This window comes from Sinocyclocheilus anshuiensis, unplaced genomic scaffold (genome assembly GCF_001515605.1).
Source record: "Sinocyclocheilus anshuiensis isolate Anshui unplaced genomic scaffold, SAMN03320099.WGS_v1.1 scaffold1114, whole genome shotgun sequence".
In the NCBI taxonomy this organism is placed as follows: Eukaryota; Metazoa; Chordata; class Actinopteri; order Cypriniformes; family Cyprinidae; genus Sinocyclocheilus; species Sinocyclocheilus anshuiensis.
In genome coordinates this window covers 863366-878365 of record NW_015540838.1, presented here as the reverse complement: position 1 = coordinate 878365, position 15000 = coordinate 863366, and the positions used below count along the sequence as shown (strand labels likewise).

At 35.7% G+C, this 15000-nt stretch overlaps 1 protein-coding gene across 1 annotated transcript in view; it reads right to left on the bottom strand.

The window, feature by feature from the left end:
• Positions 1-2543: 2543 nt before the first annotated feature.
• Positions 2544-15000, bottom strand: part of rap1gapa (RAP1 GTPase activating protein a) — a 60114-nt gene continuing 47657 nt past the window's right edge. Inside the window, exons 18-26 of the mRNA XM_016484820.1 lie at positions 11141-11218; positions 9281-9390; positions 8449-8544; positions 7899-8018; positions 6801-6936; positions 6165-6276; positions 5946-6040; positions 4596-4643; positions 2544-3254 (exon numbers count right to left, since the gene is read on the bottom strand). Coding sequence (XP_016340306.1) covers positions 4635-4643; positions 5946-6040; positions 6165-6276; positions 6801-6936; positions 7899-8018; positions 8449-8544; positions 9281-9390; positions 11141-11218 — 756 coding nt within the window. The 3' untranslated portion in view covers positions 2544-3254; positions 4596-4634. The remainder of the gene's footprint in view (positions 3255-4595; positions 4644-5945; positions 6041-6164; positions 6277-6800; positions 6937-7898; positions 8019-8448; positions 8545-9280; positions 9391-11140; positions 11219-15000) is intronic.

Below are 15000 nucleotides of genomic sequence, written 5' to 3'. Positions count from 1 at the left end.
CTGTCATCAGCAAGGATTTTGTGCCGCATCTTTTATTCCCCAGACAAATTTGACTTCTGCACAGGAACAGCAATTACAGTCATGTACATGGACACTGCAAATAAACGGTGCTAGAATCATGACTCACCACAAGGGGGCACAGAAACCCTGCACAGCGCAAACAAAAGCAGACTAAAACCATATTTCCAACATACTTGAGTACTTTTTTATTGGTACACAACTGATCCCATGACCTCTAGGGGTTGTATTTAGGGTGTTAGTAATTCTCTGTAGTTATTGTGATGATGTACAGCCTTTTAGTCTGGTATAAAACACAAAAAAATAACCCAAATATTATTTCTTTTTTAATGCAACATCTCACAGTGGCTGAGTCCAAAACCTCAGTTAGCTGCCTAATCAGTCTAAAACTTCATAGGCATAATGAAACTGCTTTCAGACACAAGATTATTTAATGCTTTTTTTCTTTTTCGAATAAGTCTTATGATCACCAAGGCTACATTTATTTGATAAAATACAGCAAAAACAGTAATATTGTGAAATATTATTGCAATTTAAAAGAACTGTTTTCTATTTTTATATATTTTAAAATTTTATATAATTTTATATTTGAATTTTCAGCAGCCGTTGCATGCCAGTCATGTCATGATCCACAGGATCCTGCAAAGCATTTTTCAGGTTTCAGACACAGCCAATGTCTGAGTGTATTATCAGGATGGATCAGTTATGTGTAATGTGTAAAACAAACATGGATCAGCAATGAGGACTAGTTTAATTGAAGCCACTAAGGCCAATCATTTATCATAAATAGATTACAAAAAAATTCTGCTAAGCTTTCCCCTTCATATAATTTGACACTTACAGTAAGGCAACCTCAAACCACTCTGCCATATTTAAGCTCCATTCAATTATTTTTTCCTTTAACAAAGAGCAAACATCACATTGACTGATTTTTGGCATTAACGATTGGTTTATAGATTAGCAACAGCACATTTGTTTTAACTCAATTTCTGTCAAGACTGAGTGTTTAAAAGAGGACTGTCACCTTGGCACACAGTTCAGACATCAAACCATCTGTACGCTCAAACACAAAGCAAAGAAGCCGGTTTGAAATGAGTCAACATAAGGAAAAGGATCTCCACTGGGGATTTTTATACAGTTTGGAAAAAAATTTGCTTTGGAAAAAAAAGTCACTATAAGAAACAAAACTCAAGACCCTGCAGCCCTGATCATGAGCTGCTTAAGTGGCAAACAGATAAACAATCAACATATCGAATTGGTGAAACAAAGCTGAGCATAAACCATGACTTATGGTTAGTCCTGCTTGGTTAGCTGGTCAGGAAAATAAGCCGAATTAGTATATTAACTCACTGTTGTTGTAACACTGACATGGCTGAACTTCTTATCTGTTTGAGGGTAAGGTAAGGCACCTCCAATGTCTAATGTAATATATATTCCGAGGGCGTCTGTCACACTTCAGAAAACAGTCATGTTTTGATGCTAATCAAATGTGAATATTTTCATTGACTCACTCATTAAAATGCCCCATTTCTCTCATGCACAAGTGATAATGGCAGATAAATAAATTATTTAAGAGTAACGGCACTCTCCAGTTTCTGACATATGCATCATTCGCTCAATTTTGAGAAATTCTCGCTATATATATATATATATATATATATATATATATAAGCACAGTGTACAGTATCAGTACCATATCAGTTATTAGCTGATATTAGAAATGTTTTAATTCATTAGTACTGGCCGATACTGGATATATAATTGTTCATGCTTTTTTTTTTACACAATTTTTCCTTTTAGATTACCTTTGCCATCATCAAACGCGGGCTGGACTCCGCTTCGTCCACGGTGAAAGCCGATCCGGCGATTCACCGCGCGAAGTTGATATATTTCCTCATCGACCAGCATGGATCAGCTCTAGGCAAGACGAAGCGGATATCTTCCTCTTTTGGAAGACCAAACAAAGTAGTTTCGCTTTCACAACGAATCACACAGTGCCTTCACAACATGGCGACAGCGGCAACAATACTACAGCAAGAATAAAAGTTACGCCTTCTTTCTTTGCGTGAACATTTGGGTGGCATTATGCAAATCTTGCCACATCGTGACGTAGACATGTGGGGGCGTGTTAGAACGAGCCGTTTTAGGTAGGCGTGGTTGACTCTTAACTTTTATAAAGAATATCTCTTTGGATTTGAGACTTTAGTCTTTGCAACTTTACAGATCTTCTTTATGCACCAAGAGCTTGTAACACTTCAAAGAGAAAAGAAAATTTTAAATTGCATCATATGACCCCTTTAAAGTTTATCTTTAAAAAAATATATAATTTAATAACATTGTTAAATGTAATCTTTAGCAAATCTCAAAATGAATATCCATTCTCACACTGTGCATTATAATTCACTTGTAGCATTTCAAAAGTTTATTTTGTTATTTCTTTTCAAAATAGTATACAATTTTAATATTGGCGCATCCTGCACATTTTAACTGAACTATCAATCGTTGATAAGCAACAGAACTTTTTTTTGTTTTTTCTTTGCAGGAAAACTTTTTGAGTGCTGTTACTCTTAAATAATGCCAAAGGATGTATTGCAATGCTGCAATGAATATCAGATTAAAGGTTTTCACAACTGAAATCTGAACGACAGAACATCAATATCAGAATATGATAAATGGTTTGGTCTCTACAGCCCTATGCCAAATAGCACATTTGATGTGTACTGTACTTACAGTGAAGTCATCAAAACCGTATCGCGTCCCATTTGTCATTTTAGGTTTCAGAAACATACTCTTATCCCTGTAGCAGAGTCCACCATTTGGGACAGCTGAAAAAGCATTTGTCGTGCAAGCAGATGAAATGTTCTTTAGGAGATAAACTTCGCAGAATTGAATTTCAGCACAGTGTTAGGACCTCAAATAACCTGCTAGTTTAGCCACTCATCAGCACAGTGGCCTATCAGTAGATGCTGCTACAGAGGAGGTTCTCATTCATTTACTGATGTACTCACAAGGAGGGTGAAGGACAAGTTGGAAGGAGGGCCAATGCACAGTCTCTGGCTGCCTGTAACCAACTCCTTCCTGTTTCTGGTCAAGTCTGCGAGGGTAGACAGTGTCCTGATGGAGATATGGTCACGATTGTGGTTCTGGGCCATGTACATGTTGTCAGCCAACCGTTGTCGTCGTCCTCTTCTTCATCAAGATCTCCTTTTCTCTCTAAGGTGTTTCTAGTGGAAATACTGTTTGGATAATAAGGTTTGGGACAATAATCAGGTCACTGACACTGCAGTAGCATGAACAACAAACTAAATATGCATTAGAGTTGTCATATACACTGCATAAACTACATTACATACATTATCAATTAAAAATGTTCTTTTCATAATTTATTTATGTCTTTTATGCTCACCAAGGCTACATTACTTAATCAAAAATACAGTAATATTGTGAAATATTATTACAAATTAAAATAACAGTTTCTATTTGAATATATTTAAAAAAGTAATTTAATCCTGTGTTGGCAAATTCCAGTCTTCAGAGTCACATGATCCTTCAGAAATCCTTCTATTAAACTGATTTGGTGCTCAAGAAACATTGATTATCATTATCTATGTTGAACAATAATGCTGATTAATATTTTTGTGGAAAAGGTGATACATTTTTTGAAAGATAGAACGTAAAAGAACAGCATTAATTTGAAACAGAAATCTTTTGTAACATTAAAAACTGTCTTAACTATCAATTTTGATCAATTTACTGCATCATTGCTGAAAAAAAGTATTAATTCCTTTAAAATAAAAAACTTACTGGCCCCAAACTATTAAACAGTAGTGTAAATTAATATATATATATATATATATATATATATATATACACACACACACACACACATATATTTCACTTTAAAAAACATTATGGGCTGCCGAGCAAAAAACAATACATTTGAAATGTTCAGGTACTGAGACAGAGGTTGCATTTACCAAATTTATTTACCAATTATTCATAATTTTGGCAAATTTTAAAAACATTAACAATAACTCGAAATATTTTCCATGATTTCGGTTGAAAAACAGTTAGGTAGTCTATGTTCTGCAAGTTTTCTGAAATTTGCCATACAAAATAGCATCATTCACATGTAAAAGATCCAAAATATGCACCACTTTTCCTATTATGGGAAAGTTGGTAACACTTTATTTTAAGGACCAATTCTCACTATTAACTTCTTGCTTATTAGCATGCATATTGCTAACATATTGGCTGTTTATTAGTAGTTATAAAGCACATATTAATGTCTTATTCTGTATGACCATTTTCTAGATCCCTTAATCCTACCTAATACCTAAACTTTACAACTGCCTTACTATTAACAAGCAGCAAATATTTAGTTTATCGAGGGAAAACTCTTCGTTAATAGTGAATATGTGCTCCCTAATCAAAAGTGTTACTGAAAATTTTTATTATCATTTACTTGCAGAACTTTAAAAGAGAGTCATAATATTATAATATAGGATACAGATTATGACATTACATCTTTAGTTGATGAAAGAAAATTAATTAAGTCAAGATACAGTATATCTAACCTGCTGATGGATGTCCATGAGGCAGTCAAGCAGGAGGGGCTAGCAGTTCTGCACAGATGCACACACAGTAAAAGAGTTACAACAGACACTGTAGTGTTAATTTCATTAACGAAAACTATGACAAAAAATGTTAATTGATGAGCTTCTTTCCCATGACTGAAACAAGACAATGATGAGATGACAAGATCAATAAATGATAACTGTGACTATATCAACATGCCATATCGTTGATGATAAAAGACACGACTAAAATGTATTTAAAAAAATAAAAACTATACAAAAATCTCTTTTTATTTTCATTGAAAAAAAGGAGACAAAACATTATTGCGGATTGCTGTACGTGCCTCTACTAGGCGAGCGTTCATCTGTGCGGTTGCCAGATATTAAGAGTTCAAATCCCCAAATCAGAGCTTCTCTGTTAAAAGGATACATTTTCTGCCCGGTGTTTTGCTTAATTTTTGCAATCTGGCAACCATGCGCATGCGCTCGTTTTTCATTGCGGAAGTGCTGACAATGATCTGAAAACACTGTCAAACAAGTAAGCTGAAGTTTAGCAATCTCCATGTGAGATGTTCAGCTTAAATGAAAGTGTCATTCAGCCAGTCTGTGTTTTGTCATGAGATCTTGACTATTTTGTTTGCAATTGTGGTAGCTGAATAAATGCACTTACTCAACCACTGTTGTTTTAATAGAGAATCATTATTGCAATTTGGAATTACTATTATGAATTTCACTGTTATACTATTTTTAGTTCGTTTTTACCAGATTACATAATGTAGATAGAGAAAGTGCATATCTAAGTCTTTGATAATAATTTATATATTAAATAGCCTAAAATAAATCAGTACACTAGATGAGGTAAAATAAACCATGTGTATGAGTTCACATTCTGTTGGTTTGTGCTTACTGGTAAAAAGTGCAATACCTGAAATGTGAAAATATTATTTTTATCAGTTTAACCATTATACAGCATGCTGAAAATGCTCAGACATTTAGGCCTGGTTTCACAGACTGGCCTTAGATTAAGCAAGGATTAAGTCATAGTTCAATTAGGACATTTAAGTAGCTTTTATAAACATTACTGGAGTGCATATTTGACTAAGACTAAGATTAATTTAAAAGATTAAGACTAAATTTAAAATGGCTGACAAAATTAACACTAAGACAGACAAAAGTACAGAGCGGCAGAGTGTACACACTTGCCCAATACTTGACTAAAGAAGCTGCCATCCTTTATGTGCAAACTGTATGCATAATATGTACACTGCTACTAATAGTAGCTATAGCTTCACACTGAAGCAGATACAACACTAAAATTCACTATGCATAGACTAGATTAGTAAGACTCACCGATGTGGACTTGTGGTCATTTGGTCGCTCAAGTTTAAAGCGGATGTCTGTACGGTTCTGCTCCTGGTTCTTTCCACCATCCGTTTTGCCAGGAGCTGAAAAAATAAGACCATGTAGTTAATGGAAAGCTACACTACTACACAAATATACCACTGTTTTATTTTTCTGACCATGATAAGTGTGTGAGTGAAACTATTTTGTACAGCTTGTTTCTCTCACCAGGAGAGCTCCCCCTGCTGGTTGTACCGGTAGTGCTCATGTTGTCCTCCAGCCATGTGCTGTACGTGAACGAGTCTCGTTTATGAGGAGTATCTGCTGACCACAGACTCTCCTGAATGAGACAAATACAACAAATTGCTCTAGCAGGCATACTGACAAAACATATGAAGTTTGTCTAAGTGTTTTTTTTTTTCTTAAAGTGGTGATCTCCACAAATACTTATCCCTGACACAGTTTGCATGCAATGACTGTGTAGTTTCTAGAGATGTTCATTATTTGTAATGCATTAATGACAAGTGTGCTGTTCTCACCATGCCAGTGTCGTAGTCCTCTGTGGCCTCTGTTTCATTTTCCTCTACCACACTAGCAAAGCTGCTGGCGTTAGATGAGGAGCGGGACAGATCATGAGCCTCAGGAATGGAGGGAGCCCGGCAGTACATGTTTGAGCTACACACACACACACACACACACACACACATGACAAAACATATGAAGTTTGTCTAAGTGTTTTTTTTTTTCTTAAAGTGGTGATCTCCACAAATACTTATCCCTGACACAGTTTGCATGCAATGACTGTGTAGTTTCTAGAGATGTTCATTATTTGTAATGCATTAATGACAAGTGTGCTGTTCTCACCATGCCAGTGTCGTAGTCCTCTGTGGCCTCTGTTTCATTTTCCTCTACCACACTAGCAAAGCTGCTGGCGTTAGATGAGGAGCGGGACAGATCATGAGCCTCAGGAATGGAGGGAGCCCGGCAGTACATGTTTGAGCTACACACACACACACACACACACACACACACACACACACACGTTCTTAATGCCTTCACCCATAACGAGCATGAAACGCCTATAGTTCTTGTTGTCAGATCACTTGCATCCACCAAAACACACAGCAAGTGTTCAATAGCAAACCCTATCAAGCACCAAATGTGAGTAAAAACTGATTTTGGCAAGAAAATAAAACAAAATGACTCTCTTGCATGCAGGTAAATGCAGTGGGAACTGTAACACTAATAGGGTGTTTCACTAGTTCAGTTTGTCTAACAATGTCCAACAGTGGACATATTTTCAGCCTTTTTTCTCAAACATTTCCACCACATCTAAAATTATTGAAGTGATGGTAATGATATTTTATTATTTTATGCACCTAAAACTGTACATTTACATAATATTTTTCATGTTTTGCATATTTGAGAAAACTGGACAAAACACACTATAATTTTTTTTGACCTTATTCATTATCTCAAGGATGCTTTTCATTAACATGTTTGTCTCCTTGATAAGCAAGTACACTAACATTTGAAAAAATCTTATGGGGCAAAATTGTTTGTCGTTGTGGAAATGGTCACAACAATTTTCAATATATGCCTATAACTGTTTAATTTTATTAAACGTAATATTGTCAATAAAATAATGATTTTCAAAAATAAATCATTGTGTACAAATCATTTCACATTCTCTTATAAATACATTTTCATTGATTAAGATGGAAACTAAAGAAAGAGAAAAATAAAACATATACATTAAAATACATCTGAAATATAGCAAAAATAAATAAAGTCATGGTAAATAAAAATTCCAAAAGAATTTTGATCTTCATATAACAAAAAGTTGAAATCAACCCTTAAGACATAAAAATATGGTTTAAGGCAAATTTATAGTCTGATCCACACTGATATATGTGAAAAAATCGAATCAATCATCACTCAGGTTAATGCTTTTCACTTTACCTGTTCTTAGTGATGAGGACCTCAGGAGAGCTCTGATTGGAGGAGTTTTCAGACTTGGGGTCCTGTGAGGCGTGGCCACTGTCAGGAGTCTTCTGTGTACTGGGAGAGCACTCTCTACTGCTGCAGACACACACACTCACCATCAGAGGGCAGCATAAGCATTGTGCAACTCTACACATCAAAGGTGAGGTTACCGAGTCCAACTGCAGTCTACTCAGAGTTAAGTTAGGTTAGATTCGATACAACAGTACATGCCGATTCACATCACTACACTGAAACACATGAATTCAGAGCAACATCATTCAAAGGGCCTGTAAGTACTACAGCACATATGACAAAGGCCAGTTCATGCAAAATCAGTAAAACAGACATTATTGATTGGCTGAAAAATCAGCAGACCACCAATCAGTTAGCATGTTGATTTTGCATGCGTGACCAGTTTAATAATGTGCTAAAGGCCATAATTCATATAATTTCAGATGCATTTCTATGGCCAGGTAAGCAGCTACTCTATGGTTAAAGAGGTGTCATTCTATGGTGGCAGTTATACTTGGAAGGATCCACGACGAGCCTCCCATTCTTGAGAGTGACGCTGGGTAGAGAAAGACAGAGCACTGTCCTGTCCTCTGACAACAGAGCAGCAATTCTTCACCAAACATATAAACACACACAAAAGGAGGGAGTTCAGTTGTAATATTATGCTTTATGTTCTGCCAATAAAGGCCTGTTCACACCAAGAACGATAACTTAAAGATAACTATAACGATAACTATATTAGTGTCCACACACAATATTGTTCTGTTTATTATAAGCACAGGCTGCAATCATGCCATGCGCTGCTTTAAATAAACAAGCTCTTTAAAGCAAGTTGGATTCTGTTTTGAGTGTTGAATGTTTTTAGCGTTCATCAGCTGGAAAAAAATCGTTTTGAAAGTGACTCCAATAATATCGTTCCACTGTGTCATTATCATTAGAGTTGTGGTGTGGACTCTGCTATTCTTTTAAATTTAAAATGATATTGAAAACTACATCTTTATTGCTCTTGGTGTGAATGGGCACTAACTCTTATATTTTAATTAAATGTTATCTTGCCAGTAAAAAAGACTAAATACATACATGTACAAGTATTGTATTGTTTTTGCATGTACATGTGCATGATCAATAAATGTAAGATTTTTGGAAATATAACCATTCTGTCAATACTGACAACTCTATTAATATCTCTCTCAAACTGGCCTGAGCCATCATGTGATTCTTATTGTTGAGCCCTGCTCTCACTCAAACACGCACATACTCTACCATTCAAATGTTTGGAGTTGGCACAACTTTTTGTTTGTTTTTAAAGATTCTTATGCTCACTAAGGCTTCATTTAACCTCTTACCTCTTCTCCTGGACCTCCTGGATGTTCTCAATGCCGATAGCACTGCTACGTCGAGAGCTAAAGGGTCCTGACTTTTTCCTAGTTGGGCTTTTTCCAGGAATGATCAAAGACTGTAGGAACAAGAACAAGAAGATCAGTGAGCCAAGGATTCATACAGAAACACCTTCACACTGTGATGGTCACCATGTGGTCTCAAAGGAAACTTTAATGATAATGGATCCTCTATAGGTCAGGTCTATGTTATACCACTTACAATTGTGATCTATTATTTATTTTATCTGTGGCGTGCTCCAGTCTTTTTGAGAACAAAAGACACTGTTTCGTATCTTGACTGGCAAGGTGGATGTGAAGTGTGTGCTTGAGGGTTTCGGCCTGAACTGAGAGATGAAAGATGGGAGCAGGATCTTCTGAGCTTCACTGGGCGCTGTGCTCTCGCTGGGGACACTTTGTTCTCTTCAAGCCTGAGCGCTGGGATTTTACAGCTACTGCTTTATGACTTCAAATGAAAGACCTTCAAAAAGGCTTTTATCTAAAATGGCTTCAAAGGCTTCAGAAAGACTCTGCTGCCTTTTTCCTTTGTGTTTCTATGCTATTAGCTCGCAAAGAGTGTACAATTATCAGATGAGGGGACAGAAATACACCGAATAGTACATACTACTACACGACAAGAAATAACATTGGACATTAAAAACGCAGCAGAGCGATGCATTACTTGCAGGAAGTGATGCTGAAAGGGGAGCTATGATGAAATCTGTGACTTTTCACCATGAACATAAACACTGAAACAATGCTGCTACACATAGATGTACATGGATCATTTTAACAGTGGCAACGGATATAAAAATGTCCAATATGACTTTCTGACTGAACAATGCTTAACTGTCAACGTGGCTTACAATAGGAATATGGCCTGTTTCGTAAGACCTGATAGTATGGCATGAATATCTGCTTGGATAGCTGTTAAAATGATGGATGCACAATATATTTGTTTCATATCAGTTATCGGCCAATAATAAAGATATTTTATCATTATTGGCCGATATTGGATATTTAATTGTGCATGCCCATTTCCTCTGCTTTTACGGAAGAACTTTGCCATCTTTTAAAGCTCACTTAAAAGTTCATCTTTACAAAATACTAATAATTTTAGTTCATAATTTAACACTTTAAATGTAATACTTGGCTAAATTAATCTCAAAATCTCAAAATGAATATTCACCTAAATTCACTTTAGCTTTTAAAATGATTGATTTTAGTTTTAGTGTTTTATATTTAGTATTTTTATTTGTTTAGGCAAAATATTGAATTTTAAATGGACAATTTATCAGTTATCGGCCACATTTTATTATTGCAATAAATAAAAAATACAATGCAAAAATTATTTCAAATGAAATTTAAAAAATGAAAAAGATGTCATTACAATGTTAGATGAAGACTTGTAGATGTTGTCAGGATAAAATGCCATATTTAATTGAAAACAATTAAAAACTGCTGTGAAATTTATAAATATGTTTTTGTCCTTTTTATTAGTTTTTGTTTTAAATATGTCTATATAGATTTTATTTTTATTTTTTACTTAGTTTTAGTTATTTTACTATATCAAATGAAATTAACTGAAATTTGAAACCAAATTAAATTTTCAATATATTTTATTTCAATTTAAGTTTTTTTTTTTTTGTAATGAAAGTAATGAAAGACTTTTTATGGATTTAGTTGTAGTTAACTACTGTATAATAACCCTGGAGTAAACATAGTTTGTTCAATGGGTGTATTATTGTATACACTAGTGTCAATCATTCTGTTAACATGCGGTGAGAACATATGATGCATATGAGAGAGGAGTGAGAGTTATACATGAACCTCTTCTATGGTTCCTATTCCTATGGCACTGCCACGACGTCCATATTTACTTGGGCTTTTGCCTGGGACAAGCAATGACTGCACAGAGCCCACAGAGAAAGAGAGAGAGAACGAGAGAAATCATGAGTCCATGCAGTAGGTTGTGTTATACAAACAAAGTAGCCTACAAACAACTGCTGGATAGACAGTCATCAAAGCATGAACAGCAAGAAAAAAGCTGTCATGAACACAACAGAGTAGCCACACAAAGAAAAGAGGGCCGGAGGAACCTCAGGAGGTATGGGACCTGTGAAGGACAAGAAAGCTGAGCACACAGCACACAATTGGAGACAACTGGACAGTTGACTTTTGAACACAGCTTAACAGTTAGTCAGGTTAACATTACTGGAACAGGTTAGTCAGACAAAAAAATTCATATATATCATGCTGTTAAATAAGCATTTCTGTCAGGACCACTATCGTCAAAGATGATTGACAATTAGCATACAGTTTGGATTGGCGGTATGGTTCCGTTCTGGGCAAGAACTCCCTGCGCATCCATGCAGCCTAGCATGGATGAGAGCAGGGAGAGCAGCGATAACCCCCCCAGGGTAAACAGAACAGAACCAACATAAATGTATTGCAGATATCGTTAAAGTTCAATAATGTTATGTACACATTTTAGAATTAGTCTGATTCAAAGGAGAATCAGAAGGCTGAATCCTGACTGACAGAGGAGGAGTTGGGGATGGAGGAGGGTAATTAGCTACTGAGCAATGCGAAAACTGCTGATAATACTGCGGGACCGTATATATGAATACTTAGATAGGTGTCATATTCCCATAGGTTGATGGGGATCAGCTGAGAGTCAACGTGACCTGCCAGAACTAACGCTACGCTTGATTTATGCAATGTTTTGGTAACTGAGCTCTCTTTAATTGGGCCAGATATTATGTTCATCTTGCAAAAATGCAAGCTATGCAAACTCAGGTTATATCATAGATCAGTGGCTCATAGAACTGGTGGGTCGTGATATAAAAATGGATTGGCCTGTTGAAGCCAAACCATTTTCATATCAAGGTCCCACATAGAAGGGGAAAACAATGATATGATAAAATAAAATAATACAATATTAAATATTAAAATAAAAAACAAAACTTAAAATTTTACTATCCAGCTTATGTTATTTTGCAAATTGTTGGACCCCAAGCACTTTGCAGTTTCAATTTGACTTTAAGGATGTTTTTATTTGCAATAAATAAATAAATAAATAAATAAATAAAATACTACAATAAAATAAAAATGTACAAAAATACAAATAAAATTGAAACATTTTTAAATAAAAAACAGAATTTACTAAACTGTCAATTTTACTATCCAGTTTGTTAATCATTTTTTGCATATCATTGGACCTATGCAAGTTTCAGTGTGATTTTAAAGTTTTTATTTACTTTATGTCATTCATTTTGCATATAGTTGGACCTAGTTGGGGGAAGTCGTGGCCTAATGGTTAGAGAGTCGGACTCGTAACCCAAAGGTTGCGGGTTCGAGTCTCGTACCGGCAGGGATTGTAGGTGGGGGGGAGTGAATGTACAGCGCTCTCTTCCACCTTCAATACCACGACTGAGGTGCCCTTGAGCAAGGCCCCCAACTGCTCACCGGGTGCCGCAGCAAAAAATGGCTGCCCACTGCTCCGGGTGTTTGTTCACAGTGTGTGTGTGTTCACTTCTGTGTGTGTGCACTTTGGATGGGATAAATGCAGAGCACTTGGCCACATGTCATGTCACTATACACTTTGCAGTTTCAATGTGTTTCATGGATGTTTGTAATTACAATAAAATAAAATCGTACAAAAATAAAATAAAAACTACAAACAAAATAAAAATGCACAAAAACACTGTCAATTTTAGTGTCCAGTTTATGTTAATAATTTTGCATATTATTGGACCTATGGACCTATTCAGTGTGATTTTAAAGACATTTTTATTTACTTATGATAAATAATTTTGGTATGTATTGGGTTGTCACTTGATGTGTAATGTACTGGGTTCTGAAGCAAAACCAGTTGAGAACCACTGTCACAGAGGACCTTAGTGGGCCCCCCATTACTGTCCATGGCCCTGGTTGTTATGACTTAATCACCATAGGGGTATGAATCACTAAACACGATTAATTTTCACCTGTAACCTTTGGGATTAAAGTCCCAATAGCCGAAACATTTTTGTGCTAACATTTTGGTTTTTATTCTCCATTGCATAACCTGTGTGAAGGTCAAAACGTCCATATGACTGACATGCCATATGATAGTGCTATAAATAACAGAAACATTAACTGTGACAGAGACATGGCTCAGTAACTCTGAAGTCTGTTCCAGTGCAAGTCCCTGTGGGGAAAGTGGGATTTCACTAGACTCATATGAGTTGTGCTCACAAGGGCGCTGGCATGACTTAGCATGGCTCTCAGTATGTGACAGTCCCCAGGGCAAGGAGCAGCACCATAAGAGCCACTGCGCTTGAGCTGGCTGGCCGGAGGACGCTGCCTCTGTACTTAACCTGTGCAAGCATTATACTTACCAACAGGACACCTGCATATTAAGACATTAGTACAGCAGAATCCATTCAACATGCACACACATAAATATGTAATGCTCCCAGCAGGTCCTTATGTGGTGCTGATGTGCATCTGATCCTGTGGAGTATGCGGTAAGGTCAATACATTCACAACCATCTTTATACTAACACTGCCGCAGGCCGCCTTATCCTACTTCAAAATCAGATAATATTCATTCCTGAGGGACACTGCAAGGAAAATAACAAAATAATGTCTCACATGACCCCTTGTAGACTATCTGACAGTGTTTCACTCCCTCATGAACAACATGCAACACATTCCAGACCATGATTATGTCATGCACTTCTCAGAGGACCTCATCTCCACCATAACACACACGCACCTCCTGTGATCATAACGGGGGTTAAAGGAGTAACAGTCTTCTTTGGGGAAAGCTCAAATTCATATCACATGCTTTTGGGTCAATGACATATTTATACAGTATAAAATTGTCCGCAATAAAGAAAAGGAAAACACTTTTTTTTTTTTATATATATAGCTTAAAACATATGCGCCAAGTTCTCAAAAATGTATTCTTTGTATTCACGATGGATTTGAAAAACGTTATCATTTTCTAAATAAAATGACCTGAAGAAATGTCATGTGACAAATGCCATGCAACCATCATTATTTTCAAAAATGTTTTTAAATATATTTTTCAAGTTTTTTTTTTTTAAAGAATATTACAAATTATTTAATCAAAAATATTATTTTTTTTAGGGATTTGCACCACATGAACATTTACAACCTGAACTAATCTTATCTGATATTTTAAGAGACTTACTGATCTTATCATATAGTCATGAGGGTCTTCAGGGGTCCTCACTAAATAAATAATTAAATGATGAATTATTAAAAAAATTTAACTGTTTATAATAATTAAGTAGTGAAGCAGTTGCTATTTTATTATTTTCTTTTACTTATATGTCTTTACATATATATATATATATATATATATATATATATACACACACACACAAATGTTGGTACCCTTGGTAAATATGAAGTGCTGTGAAAATATTTTATTTTAAGAATTTAAAATGGGGGGAAAATCTTATGAAATAAATGTTTTTCTCTAATACACGATATACACAAAATGAACTGTACCCTTTTATTCAATACTTTTTGCAACCTCTTTTTGCCAATATAACACCTCTGAGTTTTCTAATATAATGCCTGATGAGTTTGGAGAACACCTGGCAAGAGATCAGAGGCCATTCCTTCATAAAGATTCACTCCAGACCCTTCAGATTCCCAGCTCCATGTTGGTG